This window comes from Brassica napus, chromosome C2 (genome assembly GCF_020379485.1).
Source record: "Brassica napus cultivar Da-Ae chromosome C2, Da-Ae, whole genome shotgun sequence".
Lineage (NCBI taxonomy): Eukaryota > Viridiplantae > Streptophyta > Magnoliopsida > Brassicales > Brassicaceae > Brassica > Brassica napus.
The window spans coordinates 46,280,579-46,306,343 of NC_063445.1; the positions used below are offsets into that span (position 1 = coordinate 46,280,579).

At 40.0% G+C, this 25,765-nt stretch overlaps 3 protein-coding genes across 7 annotated transcripts; 2 read left to right on the forward strand and 1 right to left on the reverse strand.

Annotated features, from left to right (window-relative positions):
* Positions 1-11,923: 11,923 nt before the first annotated feature.
* Positions 11,924-13,208, forward strand: LOC106381937 (cytochrome b-c1 complex subunit 6-1, mitochondrial-like). Its single transcript, XM_013821875.3, has 4 exons — positions 11,924-12,028; positions 12,560-12,644; positions 12,768-12,857; positions 12,933-13,208. Coding segments are annotated over exons 1-4 (210 nt in total). The 5' UTR covers positions 11,924-12,026; the 3' UTR covers positions 12,966-13,208.
* Positions 13,209-16,886: 3,678 nt separating this feature from the next.
* On the forward strand, positions 16,887-18,600 carry BNAC02G33580D (sarcoplasmic reticulum histidine-rich calcium-binding protein). Of its 4 annotated transcripts, none has more exons than XM_013821872.3 (3): positions 16,887-17,039; positions 17,295-17,377; positions 17,641-18,600. In XM_013821872.3, the coding sequence occupies exon 3, from the start codon at positions 17,700-17,702 to the stop codon at positions 18,393-18,395; it is 696 nt and encodes a 231-aa protein (XP_013677326.2). In that variant the 5' UTR covers positions 16,887-17,039; positions 17,295-17,377; positions 17,641-17,699; the 3' UTR covers positions 18,396-18,600. The 4 variants fall into 4 exon arrangements, with proteins under 4 accessions (XP_013677326.2, XP_013677327.2, XP_048604228.1 ...); XM_013821873.3 differs by having other exon boundaries at positions 17,675-18,600; XM_048748271.1 differs by lacking the exon at positions 16,887-17,039 and adding an exon at positions 17,048-17,216 and having other exon boundaries at positions 17,675-18,600.
* A 2,827-nt stretch (positions 18,601-21,427) lies between these two features.
* Positions 21,428-24,946, reverse strand: LOC106443064 (uncharacterized protein At1g65710-like). 2 transcript variants are annotated; one of them, XR_001287935.3, is made up of 3 exons: positions 22,474-24,946; positions 22,264-22,327; positions 21,428-22,181 (listed from the first exon to the last, which is right to left on the reverse strand). XR_001287935.3 is itself a non-coding variant. In XM_048748272.1 (2 exons), exon 1 carries the CDS (start codon positions 24,250-24,252, stop codon positions 23,581-23,583), a length of 672 nt encoding a protein of 223 aa, XP_048604229.1. In that variant the 5' UTR covers positions 24,253-24,946; the 3' UTR covers positions 21,428-22,181; positions 22,264-23,580. The 2 variants fall into 2 exon arrangements, 1 of the variants encoding a protein (XP_048604229.1); XM_048748272.1 differs by having other exon boundaries at positions 22,264-24,946.
* Positions 24,947-25,765: the final 819 nt, after the last annotated feature.

Genomic DNA, 25,765 nt, shown 5'->3' on the forward strand with positions numbered 1-25,765 from the left:
AAGAAGTTCACAAGTGAAAGAAGCAAGAAAGATGAAGCAACGGTTACGATTTAGTTACGTAAACCTTCTGGGCTTAATGGGCCTAATATAAGCTGATCTGTTGAAGGCCCATATGCTTTAGAGATGAGCCCACGAACTGTAACCGAAGCGGCGACTATACAGCGTGGAAGCGATGAGATTGGGGGAAATCGAATTACAACATTTTGGGTTCATCGTTTGGCGATCAATCGGGTAATGTCATTGAATTCTCGTTTCGTGTATCATATAAAAGCATTGTTTGATCGAGAAACGGTAATAAATAAGATATGGGTTTAAACAAAGACGTCTTATTAATGGTCGGAGAAAGAACGTTCAATCGGTTACAAGGGAAAAGAAGAGAACGCGACAGAAAGAAAGTCGGTGGCTCGATAAGCTACCGGAAAAGTACAACTAACGGCGAGATGAAGCAAATGTGAAAACCCTAATCTAGCCGCCAAGTGTTAGTCAATGATTTCGGATCCTCTTCTCGTCGTCTCTCCTTTCCCTTATATAGGCGTCCTGGTGCCTCGTCCTTGACCTAATTTACGCCGTCTTGGTGGGCCTCCTCTGCTGGGCCGAGAAGCCCGTAGGCATCCGAGCAGCCGCTGAGCCGAACGTACTTCAGTCGATGATGATCAACTAAAAGTACTCAAGAGTCAAGCCGAGAGACCTGACTCTCGAGCCGACCGATCGAGGCGTCGCTCCTCCTAATTCGGGCCAGGCCTTCCTATTCCTCGGGCCTTGTGGGATGGTCAAATCCATCCTCTACAGTAAGTCCCCCCTAGTCCATTAGTGAGCGGAGTGCTTTCCAGCTCGTGATGGATTCTAAGGTTTGGAGGTTTGAGGGAATATAAGGCCTGTCGGAAGGTTGGAACGGTTGGTCGATGAGTCGCACTGCGTTGTTCTCTCGAAAGCGAGCAGTAGAGGCTTTTATCTCTTCTTTTGGTCGTCGTGTCGCAGGAAGGGTTCGTCGCGAGGGTTCGATGGACATTTGGGAGAGTTTCAAGGCCCATTTAGGCCCGTTTAGGCTTAATGACGACACCTCGAATTCCCCCCCATCACTTTTTTTTAATGAACCGAGAAGTCGAAACGTCGCGAGGGTCCGTTGGGTTTCTAGGGCGGATTTCGAGGCCCGTTTGGGCCCGAATAGACCTAATGATGTCGCCTCGAGTTCCCCCCTCTCTCTTTTCCTTATAAGTACGCAGACCCCCCTTCATTTCTTCAAGTTTTTCTCCGCGATCAAAGGTACTTTCTCTCTCTATCCTTTGTCTCTCTAAGCGTTGTTAGATTCATTCGAAACATTCTTCACCGTTCCGTTCTGCAATGTCGTCGAGTCAGAGGCTTTCGAAGCAACAGAAGGGAAAGGCAGTCGCAGCGACGTCGAATCTGACTAGGAATCCCGACGGGGGTCGTGTCGGTGATCCGGAGGCGATTCATCGCGCGGCAATGATGGACACGGCGAATCTATCCCGCTCTCATCGACTTCTGGTTGCGGATGCTGCGAGACTAGCGAGAGAAGGATGTCAGAACGTCGTTGCGAGGGATGCAATGGAATGTTCGAGAGACGGGCAGAGCGGGGCAATGCCCGTTGACTCGATCACTCTGAGAGCTCGACCTGCGGAGGTTGGTCTCTCGGAGGACGATGATTCTGAGGCCGAGTTCTTCCCGACCACTTTTTACCCCGATGGGATTTTCGAAGAGCTTCCTCAACTCCATCCCGATTTATTGCGTCATGCCTTCTTGGCCGGTCAGGACTGGGAAGGCGTAGAGGAGACAAAGTCGACTCTTGGAAGCGTGAAGAGGGTTCTTCGGGCCGCGGGTGCCGTAGGCGTGACCTTCCTTGTGCCTACGGAAACGCAGAGACCCTGGTCTCCTCCGATGGGGTACCAGACGGTGTATGAATCCTATTTTTAGGAAGACACTCGTTGCTGGTTCCCCATCCCGCGACTGATCACAGCATACGCCAGACGTCGAGATCTCGCGATCAGTCAGCTGCTGAATGGCTCGCTGCGTCTAGCGGTCACTTTGTCGGTTTGGCGGAGCAGATCGACATGCCGATGAGCGTTAGGTCGTTCGAGGAGATGACCTCGATAACCGACATGAAAGATGGCACTTACTCGGTGAAGATGCGACCGAACTGCAATGTGTGTGCCGGTCATCCGAATAAGACGCAGAATTGGCAGCGCTCCTACTTCTTCCTTAAGTCCGACAGCTCGGCCTTCGAGGAGCCTCCCCAAGATGATTACCGAGTTCTTTGGAACCGTTCTTGCGGTAGAATACTCTGTCGCGAACCGTAAGCGATTTGTCGATTCTAACCAACCATTTTTTTGCTTTGTATGCAGTTGGCCATCCTACCTCCCCAGCTTATCCCGAAGATTTCTTGAGGAGTGTTCGCGCCGTCGCTCTGCTTCGAGTCTATCGTTGGTCTGAGATCTCCGTCGAAAGGATCCGTGAGCTTAAGGATCGAATCGCTCGAAGTACGTTCTCTCGCACCTCTAGACAGTGCTCTTTTAGTCGCAAGTTTTTCTGTCGCGTCCTGACCCTTCTGCCTTATGTTTTCAGGAGAGTGGAGATCCGACCTTCCGATCGTTCTTCCCATTCGTGCTAAGCGACTGGACATCTTCCCGAGAGACATCCAAAAACAAATCACCGAGGCGAAGAAGATGGGCACTCTTCCTGATTTGAGCGCAATAATAGCGGCCCAGCTGGGGCTGACTAGCGGGGAAGGGCCCTCAACGGCGGTTCCTCGTTCTGACGAGGTTTTCCCTTCCGATGCCAGAAGTGCGGGGAAGGGCAATACAAGAAAAAGAGGCGATGGTTCGGGAGCCGGGAGGAGTAGTGAGGAGACAAGTGATGTCCCTCCTTCCAGTGAGCCCCGGAAGAAGAGCAAGAAGAAAAGGACAAAGAAGAAGTCCACCGGCGAGCAGTTGGAAGATGCTGACGAGCAGATCGAGCAAGAGGAAAAGGATGCTCGACGAGAAGAAATTCAGCCCGAAGAGGGGGGTTCTGGGGCTGAAGCCTCAGAGGGACGGAATGTCGAGGAGGGAGTAAGCGAAGGAGGGGAACACGAGACTTCTCTTAACGCCGCCTGCTCGGGTGATTCCGAGGAAGATAGCGAAGGGTCGCCACTCCTGATAAGGAGGGGAAACGACGAAGACGATGATGAGAGGCGGTCTCCTGTCCTGACGTTTCCTCGCGAGAGAACTCCAGTTCCCGTCGGAGGAGGGGCCGTCCAGATCAGTACTTCTTCCCATGGCTCGGCTATCCTAAGGAGGGCTCCCGAATTCAGTTTTCCCGATAAGGTCGACTTCCATTATGAGGGACCGGCTCCCTTAGTGTACGTTCCAGAGAAATGTGGAGAGTTTCTCTGTCAACTAAGAGGGAGGGCGAAACCTCTTCCTGCTGTGAAGGACCTTATCTTCGGAGGTGAATACGAAGAAGCTGCAAGGGCCAAACTGCTGGTAAACGGCTTGGTCCTTTTTAAAAAAAATTCCTTGACTCCTAACCTCTCACGATTTCCATTGTGTCGCGTGTTCAGGGTGATAGCACGATGAATGTCGTGATTGATAAATACGACACGGCGCTTAAAGGAGCCTTGGGGGAGCTCGAGCTGGCCAAGAAAGAGTTTGCTGAGAAGGAAGAGGTTTCTGCTCGTCAACTGAACGAGTCAAGGGCCAATCTGCAGAAGCTCGACAGGGTGATGGCTCGCACCGTTGCTCGGCGCGATGAGTTTAAAGCCGCGCTGGAGTCGTCTCGAAGAACCATCCGCGATCTTGAACAGAAGAATGCTGACCTCGAGAGCGAGAAGGCTTCGCTCGCTGCCACGCACGAGCGAGAGATGAAACGTCTGAGAGACTCCAGAATCTTGGAGGTGACGAGAGAAAGGGGGAGGATTGAGGAGGAAATGACCGCCAAGGCTAGTCGTTGCTTCGCCAGGATTCGTTCTCGAGAGGAGCGTCGGGTTCCTTACGACGAGGCTCGGTTACTTCACAGCCAAGCCTTCGGGACTAGGAAGTGCCTCGAGGCCTTGAAAGGAGCCGGGAACGACATACCGCAAGCCTCTATCGATATGTTCGTCGAGTACGAGAGGAAGTACGAATAAGAGGCTGAGCAGCTGAAGATTGGCGAGATCCCTGAAAGCGATTTTATACTCTCTCCTCTCGTGTTGAAATCTCAGTTTGTGGATGCTCGGATTCTGGCGGGTCTCGATCCGTATGGTTCCAACGCTGGCTTAATTGACCCGGAGACCGCGGCGAATCTGCATGTCTCGTGTACTTTTCCGGTCGGAGAAAGGCGCGAGGAACCGACGCTTCCTATCGAAAACCCTTTGACTGTTCTTGAGGAAGGGGTGCCTGGTCGAGGAGCCCGAGTCGATGGAAATAACGTTCCTGTCCTCGTGCTTTCGGACACTTCAGTCGAGGGTCGCGATTCGTTGCCTCCAGAAGAGTCTCATCGGGATGGCGAGGAAAACACTGGCAAGGTGTCGGAGGATGCTGCGGTGCAAGTCTCTCCGATTGCCCGCGAATCGAGCGTCAGGGCTTCGGAGATTTCCGCCCTTAATGATCGCGAGAGTGATCGGGAAGCTTAGTTTTCCTTGTTTGTTGTTTTCTTTTGAGTCTCAGAGGATTTATGTTGTTGCCTTCTAAACTTTTGCCTTTCGAGGCTTTTGCTTTGTTGTTCTTCCGTTACAACTCTTCGAATCGTATTATCTGTTTGTCTTTTATTGTACTCGTCTATCAAATGCATGATTTGTCAAGATTTGAAGTGACTATTTGTTTGGTATAACAGTATTCGAGATATCGAATCGTTGTAGTTTTGGGCTCGTTATGACGTTGTCTCCGTCGATTTCTTTGACTCGCGATCGTTCGTCATTTGAGTTTAATTGTAATCGAGACAGTTGTATTGTTAAGCTCGTCATGACTTTGTCTCGGTCGATTTCTTTGACTCGCGATCGTTCGTCGTTTGAGTTTAGTTATAAGTCCTCGACGTTGACGGTTCCAAATCGACTCTAGCGTAATTTTCAAGCGTTCGGTGGGCCAAACATTACTTTAGTAAATTACAGGGTGAGTTGGAGTCATTGTCTCGGTCGTGTTGGTTTAAATCGCAACATGGTCGACCCCCGTGAATACGTGTCTGATCAGGACATATCCATCGTGGGACGCGAGTACCGATACGCTTGTTCGAGAAGCCGGGACGTGCTCGCGTCGGCACCGCTTAAGTGATCGTCTGCTTGGGAGGTCGATTCCTCGGGGAGGGGGTTTGTATTTTTTTTTTCGGCTGGACCCCTTTTTTTTTGGGCTGCCTACGTATCCCTTTGTGGGAATCAAGCCATTCGTAGTTCTTAGATTGCGAGTAAAAGTGGCTTTTGAGGCGCATTTACTCGGTTTTTTTTTTTTAGGAGACCGAGTAAAAGTGGCCTTAGTGGTGCATTTACTCGTTAAAGTGTTCGTTTTGACTAAGGATGGAAGAGGCGGAGATGTTTGGAGTTCCAAGCTCTCGGTACTGCTTCGCTTGTTGAAGTCTCGAGGCGGTATACTCCTGGTTTGATGACTTCGACTATCTTGTATGGTCCTTCCCAGTTGGCTCCAAGCTTGCCGGCTTTCCACTCCTTAGTATTTTTGAAGACCTTTCTTAAAACAAGATTTCCCATTTCGAGGGGACGCGACTTAACCTTCTGGTTGTAGTAGCTCTCGATTTGATGCTGGTAATTTTGGATACGGAGCAGTGCTTGGTCGCGCTTTTCCTCGATGTCGTCGAGTGCGTCGAGCAGCATGTCACGGTTGAGTTTGACGTTTTGCGGCATTCGTGATCGGCGCAAACTCGTCACATTCACTTCTGCGGGAGCCATTGCCTCGACGCCGTAGGCCATTGAGAAGGGCGTGGCCTTCGTCGCTCCGCGAGGAGTTGTTCTGTGGGACCACAGACACCATCTAGTTCATCCGCCCAGCAACCCTTCTTTAAGTCGAGTCGTTTCTTCAGACCGTCGATGATGGTCTTGTTCGTCGACTCAGCTTGGCCGTTACTCTGCGGGTTTCTCGGGGTCGACATGTTGAGTCGAATTCGCCATCTGTCGCAGAATCCCTTGAAATGATGCGAGATGAATTGCGAACCGTTGTCTGTTATGATCTCGTATGGGAGCCCGTGTCGGCAGATTATGTTCTTCCAGACGAAATTTTGCACCTCCTTGTCGGTGATGTTGGCATAGGCTTCGGCTTCGACCCACTTGGTGAAGTAGTCTGTGAGGACCAGGATGAACTTCTTTTGGCGAGATGCCGGCATTGGACCGATGATGTCCATTCCCCATCGCATGAATGGGTATGGAGCAGTCAGGGTATGAAGGAACTGCGTTGGGCTGTGTAAGGTGGGAGCATGACGCTGGCATTTGTCGCACTTGCGCACGTATTTCTCGCAGTCGGCGTTCATGGTTGGCCAGTAGAATCCCAGATTCTTCACTTTTAATGCAAGAGCTCGTCCCCCCGAGTGATTGCCTGCTGCTCCTTCATGTGTTTCGGCCATGACTAGTCTCGTTTCTTCGCCGGAGATACATTTGAGTAGCACCTTCGTCGCGGTCTATCGGTGTAGTTCCCCGTCCATGACAACGTAGTGTGCACTACGTCGCTTCAGTCGCCGCGCGTCCCATTTCTCGGTGGGCAATAAACCTTCAGCGAGGTAATCGATGAGTTCCTTGCGCCAATCTGTTGGCTGATCGTCCTGCGAAGGAGGTTCCGCTTCGTTGATGTCCATTGCTTCGCTAATCGCTGCTGCGATTGCAGTCTGTTCCGCCTTCGTGTCGATGCTCGGTTTCTCGATTTTATGGATTGGGATTGTCCTCTTGACTTGATCGTGTAGCTTGCTTCCTAGAGCAGCGAGGGCGTCGGCACAGACATTTTCTCCGCGAGGAACCTTCGTGAGTTCGAAGAACTCGAAGTCTCGCGTGAGGTCTTGGACGAGTTTGAGGTAGGCGTCCATCCTTTCGTTGCGGACGTCGTAATCGCCGAGGTACTGGCTTACAACAAGTTGAGAGTCGCAGTAAGCGCTGATCCTTTTGGCCTTTACTGCCTTGGCGAGACGGAGCCCTGCGATGAGGGACTCGTACTCAGCTTCGTTGTTTGACGCCGCAAAACCAAAACCGAATGACTGCCGGATGAGTTCTCCTGTTGGTGATTGCAGTTGCACTCCTGCCCCCGACCCTTTACTCGTGGATGAACCGTCAACGTGGAGGATCCAGTTCAAACTTGGTAGGATGAGGTCTTGCTCCAACTCTGGTGTTAACTCGATCAAGAAGTCTGCAAGAACCTGTGACTTTGCTGCTGTGCGATTCTTGTACACGATGTCGTGTTCGCTCAGCTCCATCGCCCATTTAGTCAATCGTCCTGACTGGTTGGTATTCTGCATAACCGTTCGGAGTGGTTGGTTGGAGAGCACTTCAATCGTGTGCGACTGAAAGTAGGGTCGCAATTTCCTGGCCGAGGTAACGACAGCTAAGGCCATTTTTTCGAGTGTTGGGTATCTCGTCTCCGGCTCTGTCATTCTTTTACTTGTGTAAAAGATTGGTTTCTGTTCTCCCCGATCTTCTCGAATGAGCACGCTGCTGACAGCGGAGGATGTGACGGCTATGTAGAGAGACAATGTGTCGCCGGCTTCTGGCTTTGATAGTACTGGGGGGGTTGTGAGGTAATGCTTTAGTTGATTGAACGCCTCTTCGCATTTCTCGTCCCAGACGAACCTCTTGTTGCCCCTTAGTAGCTCGTAGAAGGGAAGACACTTATCGGTTGATCGCGAGATGAACCTGTTGAGAGCTGCTATCCGTCCGGTTAGTCGCTGTACTTCGCGGCTGTTCTTTGGGCTTGGAAGATCGAGGATCGCCGAGATCTGCTTGGGGTTAGCCTCGATTCCTCGTTGAGTGACGATGTAGCCGAGGAATTCTCCCGAAGTGACACCGAAGGTACACTTGGCCGGGTTGAGCTTCATCCCGTAGTCATTCAAGATCTTGAAGCAGTCGCGTAAGTTGTTTAGGTGATCGTCGGCCTTGAGCGATTTGACTAACATGTCGTCGATGTACACTTCCATGGTGTTGCCTAGCTGATCGGCGAACATTCGGTTGACGAGTCGCTGATAAGTCGCGCCGGCATTCTTTAGCCCGAAGGGCATCACCTTGTAGCAGTAGGTCCCTCTGTCGGTGATGAATGCCGTCTTCTCGCGATCGTCGGGATGCATCAAGATCTGGTTGTATCCCGAGAAAGCGTCCATGAAGGTTAGGAGTTCGTTACCAGCAGTTGATTCGACGAGACGATCGATATGAGGGAGTGGGTAACTGTCCTTTGGGCACGCCTTGTTGAGGTCCGTGAAGTCGACGCATATGCGCCATTTGCCGTTTTTCTTTTTGACGACAACCGGGTTAGCCAACCATTCGGGGTATCGGACTTCGGTTATGAAACCCGCGTCGAGGAGCCTGTCGACTTCTTCGTTTACGGCTTTAGATCGTTCTGGACCGAGTTTTCGTCGCTTCTGTCGGATGGGTTTGAACGTCGGATCGACGTGCAGTTCATGAGAGGTAACTGCGGGGTCGATCCCCTTCATGTCGGAAGTCTTCCAGGCGAACGTCGAGGCGTTGTCTTTGATGAAAGAGATGATCTGTGAACATACGTCGTCGGACAGGTAGACGCCAACTCGGATGATTTTCGTCGGGTCGGATTCATCAATTGCGACTTCGCGAACTTCCTCCTTCTGGTGGTATATCTTGTTGAGTGGTTTACTGACGGAGTTGACAAGGGAAGCTTGCTGCTGCATCTTTACAGTTGCGATCATTAGTTCTCTTGCGGCTTGTTGATCGCCCCGAATCGTCTGAGTTTTACCATCTTTTCCCGGAAACTTGATGCACTGATGATAAGTCGAAGGGACGGCTTTCATGGAATGCAGCCATGGTGTTCCGAGTATGGCATTATAGGGTGCTTTGGCGTGGATGACGGAGAACTTGACGGTGTGGGTTATACCGCCTGCGTAAACTGGAAGGCGAATTGTCCCTATCATATGCTCCGAGGCTCCGTTGAAGCCGGTGAGCGTGCGAGAGGAAGGCTTCATATCCTTTAAATCAACTCCCATTTTGTCGAGTGTGTCGCGAAAGATGAGATCGACTGAGCTGCCGGTATCAATAAGGACTTTTGCGACCAGACATTCGCCGATGTCAAGGTCGACGAGGAGGGGATCGTTATGCGGCATGTGGACACCCTTGGTGTCTAGTGCCGAAAAAGTGATCTGGTGATCATTTTCGACTGGAGAAGGCCACTTCTGAGAGGTGGTTGCTTGACGTTTGTAATCTTTGACGGCTCGAACCGAGTCACCGCAAGGTGGTGATCCGCCCATTATGACACTAATGTGCGGGGCTCGGGTAGCTCGCATTGATTCGAGTTGCTTCCTCAAATCGTCGGTTGTGTTCTCAAATGTAGGAATTTATGCGGGCTATTTCTTTTTTGACTCAAGGCGTCGTCGCAGATCGGATCCTTTCGAACGACTGAGTTGGATTCGCAGGTCGTCGGCCTTCGAATTGAGCTGGTCACGAAGGTCACCAGTTTGACCGACTCTCGGAGCGCTGCATTTTGAGATGGTCGTACGGAGGTCGGTTGTTCCTGTGTTTACGTTCGCGGCGTTTTTTCGCTTCAATAGAACGCGTAGGTCTTTATCTGCTTTCGAGGGAGCGAGAGACTGCTTAGCCTTGCTGTTCAATTTATCGTGCAGATCTGGTTGCACTGTCGGGACGTCGTCATCAGAGGAGTTGCAAGGGCGAGAGAGTATGACTTCCACTCGTCGCCGGCGACGCGGGTGTTCGTCTTCTGATGAATCGTTGGCGGGGCCGACGTTGTTGATGGGAGTGCGCTCAGGGCTTGCTCTTTCCTCACTCGGGGCCGTGTTCTTTTGGGACTTTTGTGCCTTCTTCTCCTTGTTCTTACTCCAGCTTTTAGTGTTTTTCGGCGTCGTAGGAGAAGTGGGCATTTGGATTGTCCCATTAGTGATCCCGTCGAAAAACTGCCCGATGAGGACCTTGCATTCCTTCGTGTCATGGGAATCCCTTTTGTGGTAGAGGCACCATTTTTTTGGCTCCTCGGAATTTGAACTCGCTGGTTCGGTTGGGGTTGATTGCTTCGGAGCAGAGTCTCGATCCCAGTGGTTCCAGCCTTTCTCTCGCGTGATAGCCGCTGATTTTGGAGATTCCTCATCATCGACCGAGCTAACGTAGCCTCGCTTCTGAGTTGTATTTCCACCGGAGGAGTGCTGGCGAGGCTCGGGGCGGGGGTCGTTTGTTCGGGAGGATCGCTGTCTCGCCGCCGCTTCTTTTGCGAACTTTGCTATGGTGTCTTCTTCCATGCGGATAAAGTTGTGCGAGCGAGCGATGGCGTCGGAGACAGATTTGGTCGGGTATCGGTAAAGATCCTGGCGGAATGTGGAGTCGACGTGCAAGGTGTTCATCAAAGATTCGACGGCGATATGGTCGGGAATATCGATCTTCGAGACAATAGCTTTGAATTTCTCCATGAAGTCACAGAGACTTTGGTCGCTGGCGTGAGTGAGGTTCCACAAATCTGACACGGTCGCTTCCTGGTTGGTGAACATGATATAGTTCTTAAGGAAAGCCGTCGAGAGGTCGTGGAAACAGTCGACGGAGTTCTCTCTGAGGCCGGTGAACCAAGTAAGGGCCGGGCCTTCTAGGGTTTCGACGAAGAGTTGGCAAAAGCCGGCGTCTTTGTCTTCGTCGTTCAGGTTTGCGCGTCGCATCGCTATGTTGAAAGACGTGACGTGAGTAGAAGGGTCGGAGAGACCTTTGAAGGTTGGAAGACGGAGTTTCTTCATCTTCTGTAGCCGCACGCCGGTAACCTTTTGCGTGAAGGGTGTACGAAGAGATTTAGCGAGTACATGCTCGATTTGGGGCGCGGACGTCGTCACCTGGTGGATCTTGGAATTGATATCGAGGACCGACTGTTTTAACGCGGCTAGTTTGCTTGCGGTGTGCGCATTGGTGTTGTTACCGGCGCTTTGGTTATCGTTATCCCGCGTAGGTACCAAGTCGGTGGTTCGTTCTGTGGCGAACAGGTGTCGACGATACTGCGCCGTTGAAGCTTCGGCGTTTGCAGCGAGAGGAGCAAGAATCTTTGCTATCGCCGTGATTTGGTTAACTGCCGCCTTCTGCGCCGCTTCTTGTAGGGCGAGGCGTGCCAGGATAGTTTCCATAGATGCAGGATGGGGAAGTGGAGTTACTGGTGTAGGCGTAGGTGTCACCTCTGGAGCCGGTGTCACCTCGAGAGCTTCGCGCTCCTCGCCTGACGAAGAACTGTCATTGCTAACGACCATAGTTCCGACGTTACTTTGCTAGTGGCCCCACGGTGGGCGCCAACTGTTTGATCGAGAAACGGTAATAAATAAGATGTGGGTTTAAACAAAGACGTCTTATTAATGGTCGGAGAAAGAACGTTCAATCGGTTACAAGGGAAAAGAAGAGAACGCGACAGAAAGAAAGTCGGTGGCTCGATAAACTACCGGAAAAGTACAACTAACGGCGAGATGAAGCAAAGGTGAAAACCCTAATCTAGCCGCCAAGTGTTAGTCAATGATTTCGGATCCTCTTCTCGTCGTCTCTCATTTTCCTTATATAGGCGTCCTGGTGCCTCGCCCTTGACCTAATTTACGCCGTCTTGGTGGGCCTCCTCTGCTGGGCCGAGAAGCCCGTAGGCATCCGAGCAGCCGCTGAGCCAAACGTACTTCAGTCGATGATGATCAACTAAAAGTACTCAAGAGTCAAGCCGAGAGACCTGACTTTCGAGCCGACCGATCGAGTCGTCGCTCCTCCTAATTCGGGCCAGGCCTTCCTATTCCTCGGGCCTTGTGGGATGGTCAAATCCATCCTCTACAAGCATATGCTTTTAACGATATAATCCTACGTTGCTCTTCTCTGATGGGAATAATTATCATGCTTCTTCTCTCGGCGAAGGTTGCGATCCTTTCTTTCTAATTTCACCATGTAAGTTCCTTCTTCTGCAAGGAATCATCTGGGTTATAATCATACTATCAATTTACATATTATATTGATCTCAGAAATGCCCATTGTTGACATTTGTGTGTTTTTTATTTCTCCATTGACTGCATCTCTTGCTCTCTTATATGTTAGAATTGAGTAATCTCCTTTTATTATCCCTTAAGATTGTAGCTCATATTGATGGGTCCAGATCGTCATCTGCAATTGGAAGTTATACATGTCTCTGTAACACATTCTCTATTGTTGACTAGTAGCCAATAGCTCTCTTTATTTGCATATATTTGGAAGGGTTCTAAATTCTGTGTATGTTTATGAGAGTTGCTTAGTAAAAATGGGGGAACTTTAGCTTCATCCTTTAACACCTCTACTCAAGGACGCTCTGTTATAGTTTCGAACGTATTATATAGCTAGTTGGTCTAGTTTGCTTATCTAATTTTTTTTTTTTTTGAATTTTAGTTTGCTTATCTAATATTTGATGTTCCATCCTACTATATGGTGTGATTCTGATGACTACAGGGCGGATGTAGAAGTTGTTGATCCTAAAAAGTGTCTCGAGGAATCTTGTAAACCAAAATGTCTGAAGCCACTACTTGAATATCAGGTGAATATACGTATACAACTTAGCTGTCATTTGTCATAACCTTGTTTTGCCAGACACTAGTGTGTAATTCTTCGACATAAAAGTTGTGGGTTGACGACACCTTGTTTTCGGTTGTGGGTTCAGGCGTGTGTTAAGAGGGTCCAAGGTGATGAGTCTGGACACAAACATTGCACTGGGCAGTATTTTGACTACTGGCAATGTGTTGACAAATGTGCAAGTGTTCTGAATGGAGTGATTATCTTTCCACCTAAAGTTTCATTCTAAAAATATCATCTTGTTGACATGCAGGTCGGACCTAAGCTGTTTGCGGAACTAAAATGATGAAGAGAAGTTGGAGTATTGAGTATGTGTTTTGTATTTTTTTTTTTTCTTTCTCAAGGGTTTATATAAAATGCACTGGATACTGAACATTACTGCAAACCAGATTGCAACTGGTTCCTTCTTGGTTTTGTTTCTATATCAGAGCTGCAAGTCCTTTGTTGTTGTCTGGTGGGAGGAAACCTTTATTGAGTTTGGGACACTTGATTAACGCCTAATAAATGAAAACAAGAATGCGATTATATATTTCTGTACGGTTTTGTTTGTCTTCAACAGTTGTTGGAATGAAAGTTTGAACAGGATCAGTAGTTAAATAAAGATCGAATGTTATCGGGGCTGATTGGTTGGGCGGTAACTGTAGAAATTTTATTTTAGAATTTAGTCTGTATGATTTTTTGATTTAGCTTTAAGAAATGTAACTTTAAATTTTCCTTTAACCAAAAAATTTAGAAAATAAGACTTTTACAGCTATTTTTTTTTGTTTTTCTGGCTGTATTTTTAATTTTTTGATTGTAGCTTTAAAAACTAATATAAATTATGATTGGTGGTTTTTAAGACTGTAGATAAAAATTAAAGCTAAAGTCATTTGCTACAGTCTAACCAATCACCTCTATTGTACCATCTATATTATTAAAAGAGAAGTACCCATATAAATTACTCTTTAATTTTTCAATTTATTTACAATCATATGCCACTGAAATAATAAATTTACCTACATTTTAAAATTTTTGTCTTTTAAAGTTTAATTAATGCATATCATAAATCTAACTTTAATTTAAAAACGAGTATAAATGCATATTTATAGGAATTTCTATTTTGAATCATGTAAATGCAAGTGTAAATGCATATTTATAGGGATTTTCTATTTAGAGTTATTCTTTCAACCAGCTTTGGTAACAAAACAATCAGTTTACAAATCTAATAATAATCAATTCAATTCAAAACAATTAATTATATAATTAGCATGTGTAAATATATGTTTGTGGAGACTTTTCATCTCAAATTATTTTTTTTACTGTTAACTTTCTCATAGAATAATTAAATAACTAGATTTTGATCCGCGCGCCCGCGCGAGTGTATTTTTAAGAAAATATGATACTATTTGGTTTTTATGTCACCATTTAGGGTTAGGCAAAAAAAACTCGAATTCGAAGAACCGAACCGATCTCAATCCGAACCCAATCCAAATAAGTAGTACCAAATCCGAACAGAAATTGATTAAATATCCAAATTATTCAAAATTTTGGTATTTGAAGAACTGAAACCTAATCAATCCGAACCGAAGTATTTTGGATATCCAATATAGATTTAGATACTTATATATATTAATTATTTTTAGATTTAATATATATATAAAAACATCCAGAATATATATGATACTTTTAAGTTCGTTTAAATAATTAAAAATATATACAAATAATCAAACGTAAATATCTAAAATAGTTAAAATATACTTAAAACTCCAAAAATACTTAAATAATTATTAATTTTGTATCCAAATATTTAAACCAAATCAATTTATATGTTAAGTTAGTTACTCTTACATATGTTATTCAAATTTATATGTAATATATTCTATTGTTATAGATTTTTAAAAAAATTTAAGCATATAATAAATTTTAAATTTTTTAAAATAATTTAAATTGGTTATCTAAATCCGAACAGAATCATCAAAGATCTGAACCGAATACGAAATCCCAAACAGACCCGAAAACAAACCCGAACGCTCATCCCTAATCACTATTATATATCATATATGTGTCATCATAGGTTACAAAAATATGTGTTATCATACAATTAATCATATTTTATACGTACCATTAAATAAGTTTTCTTATAATTAATAATATTTTATACATACAATCTTATAAATAATCACATATATTATATTTTGAAATTTTAATGTGAAATATAAAAACCATAATTTAAGTTGGTATTTAAAACTGAGCTTTGTATTGTATTTTTCTTATATATATTGAAAACATTTTATAATGGTTATTGGAAAATATGTTAGCAAAAATCAAAATTTGAATATATGTATATTTTTGAATGAATTTTTGATATAAATAAATTTTAAATTATTATTTTCATTTGAATATGTATATCAAGTAACATAAGCTCATTATTTTTTAATATAATGTAATGGACTTCCAATTTTTTTAATAGCATAAGTCCATTACTTTTTTTTTCTAACTTACTGCTGTCCATGTTTCCAAACAACACTATTTCTTTTAATTGCTATTTATGTTGTCAAACAAAAGCTTAAAGTATTTCTACAAATTATTATGGGCCTCAGCTAATTTAAGATGACCCAAATTATTATGTATCTTTATACAAACTTAAGCTCATAATTAATTTGTAATTATTTTAAATTTAATTTATACATTCTTTTTTAGAAATCTTAATCCTCCGATAAAATTTGTAAAAAATCGTTAAGTATTACAATTAAATTTTATTCAAAAAAATTGTTAATCCATGATACAAGTTCTCTATTTTCTTCATATTTTTATTGAAAATCTATATTATTAAAATAGAAGTACTCATATAAATTACCCCTCAATTTTTTAATTTATTTACAATCATATGCCACTGAAGTAATAAATTTATTTACCTTTTAAAATTCTTGTCTTTTACAGTTTAATTAATGAGTATCCTAAATCTAACTTTAATTTAAAAAACGAGTATAAATGCATATTTATAGGAATTTCTATTTTGAATCATGTAAATGCAAGTGTAAATGCATATTTATAGGGATTTTTTATTTAGAGTTATTCTTTCAACCAGATTTGGTAACAATACAATCGGTTTCCATATCTATTAATAATCAATTCTAAACAATTAATTAAATAATTAGCATGTGTAAATATTTGTTTGTAGAGATTTTCCATCTCAAAATTTTTTTTCTACGGTTAACTTTCTCATAGAATAATTAAATAATTAGCTAAAATTCTAGGCCTCAACTAATTTAAAATGACTCAAATTATTATGTATCTTTATACAAACTTAAGCCCATAATTAATTTGTAATTATTTTAAATTTAATTTATATATTCATTTTTAGAAATCTTAATCCTTCGATAAAATTTGTAAAAAATCGTTAAGTATTATGATTAAATTTTACTCAAAAAATCGTTAATCCATGATACAAGTTATCTATTTTCTTCATATTTTTATTGAAAATTGAAAATAAATTAGTATAACTAAAACTTAAAATTGAAAATAAATATTTGCGCGGTTGCACGGGTCAGTGTACCATAAGTTGATTAAAGGTGAAAGCGATGTACAATAAAACCTCTATAAATTAATAATGTTGGGACTTTGAAATTTTATTAATTTATAGAGATATTAATTTACAAAAGTTTCTTTATTTAGATTTCTTATTTTAAGATATATTTATTCAAAAAAAAAAAAATTGATTTTAGTGTATAGACATTAATTGTTATTTTTTTAAAATTTGATATCTATATTAATTTTATTATATTATTTGGTGTATATAATATATATTGTATATAACTTAAATGTGGTTTTAGATATAATATTATTAAATCTAATCAAAAATATATTAAGTGTTAAGAAAATATAAAGATAATTCTGTTGTGAATATAAAATAAACAATATAATAATATGTTCTTATTTATATAAAATATGTATATTTATAAATTATTAATTTATGATTTTAATGGGACCATATATTTATATTGAATTTTCAAAAAAATTATTATCTTATTATTTTATCGATTTGTGTCAAATTTTGAACCGGTCTAATTTAAGACCGGTGAAATTTATTAATTTATAAAAATTATTAATTTATAAAGTATTAATTTGTAGATGTTATAGTGTAGTACTCACCGGAGCCCATCGGAAGTGAGCAGAGATTTTTATTTATAAACGACACGATGTGTTTCTGAATTATACACAAACGGCACGTAACACAACTCGGGTATATATATATATATATACGGAACAGGGGATAATAAATTCCAGACAAAACCTGTCGAAGAACATTCCCGAAAAAGAGTAAAGAGAGAGACGAAGCCCTAGCGTGTTTGCCTTCTCCTCTCTGTTCCTTTCCTTTACGGTAAGATCTCTCAGATTTCAGATCTCTTAGTTTAAATCACGTTCACAGTTCACCGATCTTTTAAATCTGTGTTTCAATTTCGCCCTAATACCTTTTTTGTTTTGAGTTGTCATGGATTCTCCGATCCACTCGACTTTGTTGTTTATTCATCTCTTCCATAGGTCGCCTCTTGTTCCGGTAGATTTTGTATATGTTTAGTATCTTTGATTCTTGGGATGATTTAGTAGTAAATATGACGTCACCCCTCTTTTGCAGATCCGTTATCGAGTGTGTCGGTCTTGGCCCTCTCCTCTCCTCTCCTCTTAGGCCAATCTAATAATACCTTTTACTCGCGTCAGGTAAGAAGTTTTGTTCATATTTAGTCAACGCACTAGTTTCAAAGCTTTTTAAACTTTGCATAAGATTAAATTGGAATGCTACTGTTTGATATTTCTGTATGAGTTATTTTTATCAACATCATCCTGGTCAATCTCTGTTCTTTGGCTTGATTGTATGAACTCTTTATTGTAAGTTAGGTTACCCGATTGTTTTTGTTTAGCGTAATTGACACTGTTGATGGAAGAGCTAACATTGTTTTTTCCTTTTCCTTCTCTTTTGTGAGATGCACCTTTGGTTCTATTCATACCAAAATGCAGATTTTCAGCTGGTTTTTCGTTCGAAATGGACTGCAAGAAGTTCATGCAGATGGTGGAGGAGAAGAAAAGGCAAATTCTCGAGAAGAAGGAAGCTCCTTTGAAATGGGAGCAGAAGCTTGAGGCGGCTGCCAAGGCTGCTGAAACCAAAGACAAGAGGTCAAAAAAGCGAAGAAGACAAAGGGCTGCATCTGAATCTAGCTCTGAAAGTGATACTAGCTCTGATTTGAGCAGAAAGTCGAGGAGAACTCACAGTAAGCACCGAAGGCATGCACACTCTGATTCAGATGACAGTGATAGAAGGAAAGATAAGAGATCCAGAAGGCATAAGAGAAGGTCCTCAAGTTCAAGCGATGATAGCAGTGATGACTATGAGAGCGGATCAGAGGACGAGCAGAGGATGAAGATAAGGCACCACCGTAGGCACAAGTCGCATAGCTCAAGACAGACTTATGATGATGACAATGCCGAAGATGCCAGAGGAAGGCACGCTAAGCATCACAGGCATGTCGAGGTGGTTCCTTCAAGTGATAGCGAGGAAGAGAGGGGGGAAAGAAGAAAACATAGGCACAACAGAGGTTCAGCTGCCTCCAGCGACTCAGACTCGGAGGTTAGACGGAAGAATAGAAAGAGAAGGGAGCATCAAAGGTATCGTTGGGTAGAGTCTTCAAGTGAGGATGATGATGGAGCAATGCGAAGGAGAAGGCATCATAAACATGACTGAATGTTGTGCAACCATTAGCACAAAGACTCTTAAACATTGTGTTGAATTACTCGTGTGGCATTTCTCTTCATTGATTATTTTGCATTTTAAAAACTCAAAACTAAAAGCCATGATCCCGGAGAGCAACCCAAATTGTTCGAGATAAATGGTCTTAACCTATGTGGTATATTCCTTTTATTTAAATCAATGCAGTGCTTATATCTTATCTTTTCAAACAAAATCAATTTTAACATATAAATGTTTTCGTTATTGTGAGATCCGTGTGATATGATTCTCTTCTTTTATTTGAACCATTCTTTAGAAAAATTATTAATAATATTAATTTTATCAGATGTGTTTTGGTTTTTGTGATATCCCTATAATCTTTTCTCACCCAAAACGTAGTCTAAAAAACAAAGACATTCAAAAATGATTCTTTTTTCTTTCTTTTTTTCTAGGTTTCAGTTGAGGATCGATTAAGTATTTTGTTAAATTAATAATCATGAAGAATTGGGGATAGACATTTTCGCGTGAATTGAATTATGTGGTGATTCTAGTTCGACAATATCCGACTTGGTACACGCCAAACTCCGAGGAGCTATTGTTGGAGGATCAAAGCATTAAAGACACTCGTGAAAACATATAATATTCAGTGGAAATTATATGGTCGCTACGATCTACCTGAGGCACACTTATAAAAGAAATACCAAAGACAAGAAGTAATAGACCGAAATTCATTCTTCAAAATGCAAACATAAACTCTCAATACAATCATACTCTCTTGTTCTTAGATATCCTCTGTATTCATAGTTGTATTCTACTCGTATTACCAATAAATCATGCACTTTTCACACGAAATCATCAATTTATATACTTTTCTTAGATTTCTTCTGAAGTATGTTATCAAAATCCTAACCCATTATTTGGCGCTAGAAGGAGAGGCGATTCAACACAAGAACCTTTGAATAATCCGACGTAAAACACATATCACAATGACTAAGTTTAACCTACATAGCACACCACTCAGACGGAAATCTGGTCGTCGAACAGTCTGGAACGCAGCAGCTCAACCAAGACAAACTTTGGCATCTGATCACATAAACTAAAACTATCACTACGTCCACCATTGGCACATATACAACAAAAGAATTCAAATATAAATCCTAAGTACTAAAATTAATACCAATAAAATGGTTTGAGGTTTTATAAATAACCATTGATGAATGTCAAAATCCAATTGGAAATTAGGGTTAGTGTTTTGATAACGTATATATATAAATTTATTTGATTTTGTTTACATAAATTATTTGTCAAATTAAATTCATATGTTTACAAGTTACAAAAAAGTAGGGAAATATTATATATTTTGGTATAATTAAATAGAAAAGATATGTATATAAAATAAAACTATATCGTATAACAATATACAATAATCAAATAAAGTTACAGTCTTTTTTTTTTTTTAAATCAAATATTTATTTATTTAATAGTTCAGTATATGAATTTTAAAGTAAGGAAAATATATATGAAAAAAATCATATTAAGACTGAATTTCAATAAAAATTACAATTTGATTAGAGGTTCTCAAACATATTTACATATACTAGATTTTTTGGCCGCGTTACGCGCGGCTAGTCTTTTAAACAAAATTTCCAATCATATTGTTTTTATATATAATATATTGAATTGTTAAACTTATAATTAAAAACAGAAGAAATAGAATTCTAAATTAAATAGAAAAAAATAACGATTGAAAAATCATTGTAGTTAATGCAAGTAAGAGTTTCATAAGTAATACTAATAATTAACAAAAGAAAATTAAAAAATATAAATTTCTAGTTTTTTTAACAGAACCCTCATTTTATTTTTGGTATAAATAACTTACATAATAATTACTGTAATATTTTAATCTGTAGTTTTATAATTTCTATCTGCAAAATTTTGGTAGAAAATATTCACTATCTTATGATCAAAAACGCTACGGGTAGGTGGATTTACACTGAAACTTATTATATTAAAATATAATATAATTTTATAAAACATTTGGAAATTTAATTTATATTGAAAAATAATAATAATAGGTTTTTATTCTAAGATCAAATTGTATATTTTATTAAATTTTTTTTTAAGTTGAAAAGATCATTAACATAAGTAACAAAAAAAAAAGACCACTAACATTGTTTTTTTTTGTTAGAAGAACACAAAATTTAAAAAATATGTAAAATGTAGTGATTTCTATTTTTTTGTATTTGATTTGTATTTCAATTTGACATTGAAGAAAATCTAAAGTAAGAAATTTTTTTTTTGACATCATCTAAAGTAAGAATTACTAATATTTTTATACTGTTGTTAATTATTTTTCTTATTGATTTGGCCTTCATGTGTTTTTCTTTATGCAAAGTTGGTACAATGACTTAGTGTATTTTATTCTATAGTACTGCCATGTCTGTTTTATTGTTATGTGTGTTACATTTTTTTTCTGGTGATTGTTGATGATCTATTTTAGTTTTATATAGTGATTTTTTTTACTTGAGTTTGATGCTTTCAAGCGTGTTGGCCCGAGGAGCCTTCTTCACCGTGGCATTTGGGTGTAGGTACGTCTAATAGCAAGCTCTGCTTCACCTTGTTAGGGTGTGCGCAGATGAGTATGTTCTCAAGTGTGGCTGAGAGTTCCTTAAGAGTCAAGAGAAAAGTTAAGAGGCGAAGACATTAGGTAGCAACCGTTACGTAATTCCTGAAAACTTAAAGTCTTTGCTATTGTTTGTTACGCTACTGATTCAATATTAAAATTTAAAAGTATGTATATGTTGTTAACGTGAGGTCGGCAACTTTACGGTTTCAATTTATTCAAAGTGTGGTGACGACTTCTTTGTGAAATCACATTCTTTTTTGGTGTGTTCATTATACCAAAACTTATCCACTGAAGTTAATGGCTTCATTTTATAGGTGAGTACATTTCTTAGTCATGGCAACAGTTGTTTCAGGAGTCTCTTAGCTTTAAATCAAGAACAGTTAAAGTTCAGACGAGCAAACATCTTAAGTAAATGTGATAGTAGTTACTAATAGTTATCCTTTATATAAATTATATGTAGTTCTTCACATCTTTGATTCATCAGGACCTCAAAAAAAAATAAAGTTCTTCTCACTCTTGTATTATAAAAAAATAGGGTACAATAAAACAAACAAAAAGGGAGCAAAACTTCTTGTAGTAGAAGCCATTACATAACTTGAGATTCAGAAAAATATAATTAGAAAGTGGAGAAAGTAATTTTTATTGTATATATGAATAATTTCAGTTTAAATATTATATGAGGGCTCACGAAAATACATACACTTAATCCTTAAAAATTGGTTTTGAATATGTATATTTCTAAGTGGCTTTATGAAGTTTTTTAACATTGAACTTAGTGAATATAATCAGCACTTGGAATTATATTCAGTCGTATATGTAATGTAAATCGTATTGTATACAACTATCTTTTAAGAACCCATTAGAAATTTATTTTTTATATACATAACGTACTGCTACTTCAGCTAAGCTTTGAATAACTAATTTTAATTTGAAATTAACGTTCCATTTCTATATTTTTATTTTACTAAGCGCACCATTTTGGCAATGAAAACAAAACACACCAAACCGAATCCTCAGGAACACACAAACCGTAGAAACTTTTTAATTCTTCCCATTACAAATATTCTTTTAGTTTCATTCTTACATTGTCGTCACCACTTCCAACTCTTGTGTCTTACTTCTTCTGTGGTGTATGAATCTTGTGACTTACTTCTTTTCAGGTGTTTAAGACATTCCTTTCATGTTCAACAGTCAAACATACAAATATTAGTATACAGTTGAACAACCATTTCCGCTTACCCAAAACTAATTCAATACCTTATCTACCCAACACTGATTTTTCTCCAGAGCCGCATTACAACTTCTACTCCACAGCTTGGACCTTGAATCAGGCAAATAATGATAATCAAATTTGACATCAAGTTCTGGTGACATTATCCCCTCCAAATTTATTCAATACTCAATAATGTGTACATTAAGAAAAGATTAATGTGCATACACATGCGATTTCAAAGAAAAATAAATTACCAGGTTTGTCTTCCTACTCTGCTGCTCGAGCTATTACAGCCACCTCCTGTCATAAACCCATTTTCAGCAGACTTCTTTGAACCACCTTCAGAGATACATTGACCATTGAGATGAATCAAAATTGAGTACATTACTCTAGTTTGCAGGAAAAGCTTTTTGTAACCATGTATATTTAGTAGTAGTGGAGAAGCAATATAATCTCCAAATGTTGCAGAAGTGTAGGAAACTACACGTTCACATAACAATAGAATCAGTCGGTGGCAAGCAAATAAATAAGTGGGAGGTAAAAGTTATTCATGAAGGATAAATCTATGTTCAAGATCTCAAATGCTCAAACACCCTTGACAAATCAAACAATTGCGTCAAAATGAGAAGAATTGTGTATCAGTACCTTTCGTTCCTCTATCAAAGCTCAGTCTTAGGCTCAAGCTGGCTATGTTCCATTGACCAGTTCATCTGTCCCTAAAAAATTAATTATCACAAAGTAAGCCAGTTTACATATTTTGTTAGTAAGTTAAAACACATTCAAGATATTGAGCACAAATATATGCTTGACAGAGATCTGGAGATTATTAAACATACATTAACGTGGGAATCAAGAGATTATAGTTTTTTTCTCGGCTTAAGGGGTACCCTCTTCAGCATTATAGAAACATGGTGAATAGTCTTTTTCAAGATAAGATTTGTCTCGCCAACTGCTATAAGACTTTTATTTGCTACACCATTTATCTATTGTATCATTAAGATCAAATATGCTTGTTGAAGTAAACTTTCAAGAGATAAGAATACATAAACTCGTGTAGCTGTCATACCAATTCTCTCGTGTTGGTGCGAAGAACATCTGTATAAGAAATGGTTTTCAATAGAATCAGAGTAAGAAGATTACAACAATGCCAGATTCACTGCTCAATTAAAAAAGATGAGAGCTTTGCAAAACTTATCTAAATCTCTTTTATGGACCACACCTTCAGGTTCGAACAAGTGTAGGCGACACTTTTGCAGATTTCTGTAAAAATGGAATCTCGAATCAGTTAAGACGGTTGATATAAGAGAAATCAATTTACCATCAGGATCGAAAATTCTGGAAAAGAATTAAAGCTTTAACCTTTAGGAGTGGTTGATAACTCTGGCCGGAGACTGAGCTCTAGGAGACGCCGCTCTTGCAGGCGACTGAGACCTTGGAGACGCCACGTTTCTCTTGACAACAACCCTTTTAATAGACGCATCTGCGTTGCTGTTGCTGCTTCTCTTCTCTTTATCCGTTGCAGGAACCGAAACGAACTTGGCAGGTATATTGTTGTTGTTACTCGAATTTACAGAACTGCCAATGCCGTTATTAGGGTTCGTCGTCTCCGATCTTCTCTCCGGAGATCTGCTTCCTCGTCTGCTACCGCTTCCTCTCTCCCTACTCCCCGATCGGTAGCTCTTCGAGTCCTCCCTCTCCCTGCTAGGAGTCCGTCTCTTCTGCTCCCGACACTGCTCAGAGTCCGACGGGACTCTCCGCCGCCGCGCTGCTGCTGATGAATCCGCCGCTCGGCTTCTTCTTCCTCTCCTCCGTCTTCCGCATCGGCTTTGTCTGTGTCGCCGTTCTTGTCGAAGTCGAAGCTCCTCTTGGATACAGAATAACTCTTGGTTTTCGCCGCCGCGGCGGAGTTGCTCTGGCTTAGTCTTCCGCACTAGATCAGTATCGCGTCTACATCGGCTGGAGTCTGGTTTGTAGTAGTACCGGTTGATTTCTCGGAAGCTGTTGAGTCCTTCGGACCTGTCTTCGTCGAACATTAACGGGCCGGTGAAACGCGAAGCCCAAATGACAGAAGTGAGCAACTGACGTGGCGGAGAACTGTTTTTCTATTGGCTGATTTTATTGTCTGACGTGGACAGGCTCAATGGAGCTCATATATCCTTTTTAATATAGTATAGATTTTGAGATACATGTAAAATTTCCAATTCATACTTGCATTATTAATTGGTTTTATTATTTGAAAACATATTTACATAATTATAATAATATTTGTTTTCTTTTAGAAACTGAAAGAGTTTCCGTGCAATAATATGGCACTTAGGGTTTTCCGTTCCCAGCACAAAATTCTTCACATTCCTTTTCGTTCTCAAGGCACGAATTATATGTCCAAGTCCAAATTCTTTGCATCACCAACCACCAAATGGTGTTGGCGTGCATAGTGATTCTGCTAAAAGATTTCTTGAGGTTAAACCTATATAAAAGAAAGGAAAAATAATTACTGACTACATGAAGTATTGATCATGGCTAACTATACAAACTAAACAAATGTATACTTAACTACACGGAGTATATATTATGCATGACAACATCCCTCAACTTTATGATGTTATGTAGGTAACATCACGAGTTTAATTTCATATCAAAAAATGATGTGTATATCAGAGACCGTTTACATCTCTCGTTACATCAATTAAAATGTGGTGTACCTGACGGTAATTTACCTAAATTAAATTTTGATCCGTATTTTAAAAGCGTAAAAATATTTTTAACAAAATCTAATTTACAAAATCAATATGTTTTATAAATTTTGATAAGTAGTGTTTTAACATTTTTATTTTAGTGTATTTGAAAACAATGATTATATTAAATATAAAAGTTATATAAGATATTTTTTAAATTCTTTTAATCTGTTTTGGTATGAATTTTTAATAAAATTTCTGTAATTCATTTGACTAATTTTGTGATATATAATTATTTGATAAAAAATATTTACTATAAAACTTCTTTGATGTCAATTTATTGACTCTAACATTTTATTTCTTTAATATGAAATTATTAAGTTAATGAATTATTTTATATATTTTTTCATAAACAAAAATTTTATTCATTTAAATTTAGCAAACCTTTCATATTAGATTCTTATTCTTTGATTATTTTTATTCTTAAAAGTATATAATTTATAATTATATATGCACGATTATGTTTGGTTTAAGTTGACATCAAATAAGTTTTAAACAATAAAATGTTAGAGTTAGTAAATTGACAGAAAATAAATTTTATAATTAAAAAATTAACAAACAATTATATATAACATAATTAATCAAACGAATTACAATTTTTTAGTAAAAGTTCATAACAAAACAGATTAAAATAATTAAAAAAAAAACAAAACAGATTAAATAAAAATAATAGAATTATATATTTTTAAAAGACACTAAAACAAAAATTTCAAAACACTAAAATAAATTTTTTTAAAACATTACTTATTAAAAGTTCATAACAAAACAGATTATATAAATAAAAATAATACAATTATATAGTTTTAAAGTA

What these genes read in the sequence shown, in the direction of transcription:
- LOC106381937 (XM_013821875.3), top strand. An exon ending in AGCCACTACTTGAATATCAG is followed by an intron (nt 12,645 to 12,767) that starts GTGAATATACGT and finishes TTGTGGGTTCAG; the next exon opens with GCGTGTGTTAAGAGGGTCCA. An exon ending in GGCAATGTGTTGACAAATGT is followed by an intron (nt 12,858 to 12,932) that starts GCAAGTGTTCTG and finishes GTTGACATGCAG; the next exon opens with GTCGGACCTAAGCTGTTTGC.
- BNAC02G33580D (XM_013821872.3), top strand. Translation starts at nt 17,700, where the DNA reads ATGGACTGCAAGAAGTTCATGCAGATGGTGGAGGAGAAGAAAAGGCAA.
- LOC106443064 (XM_048748272.1), bottom strand. Translation starts at nt 24,252, where the DNA reads ATGTTCGACGAAGACAGGTCCGAAGGACTCAACAGCTTCCGAGAAATC.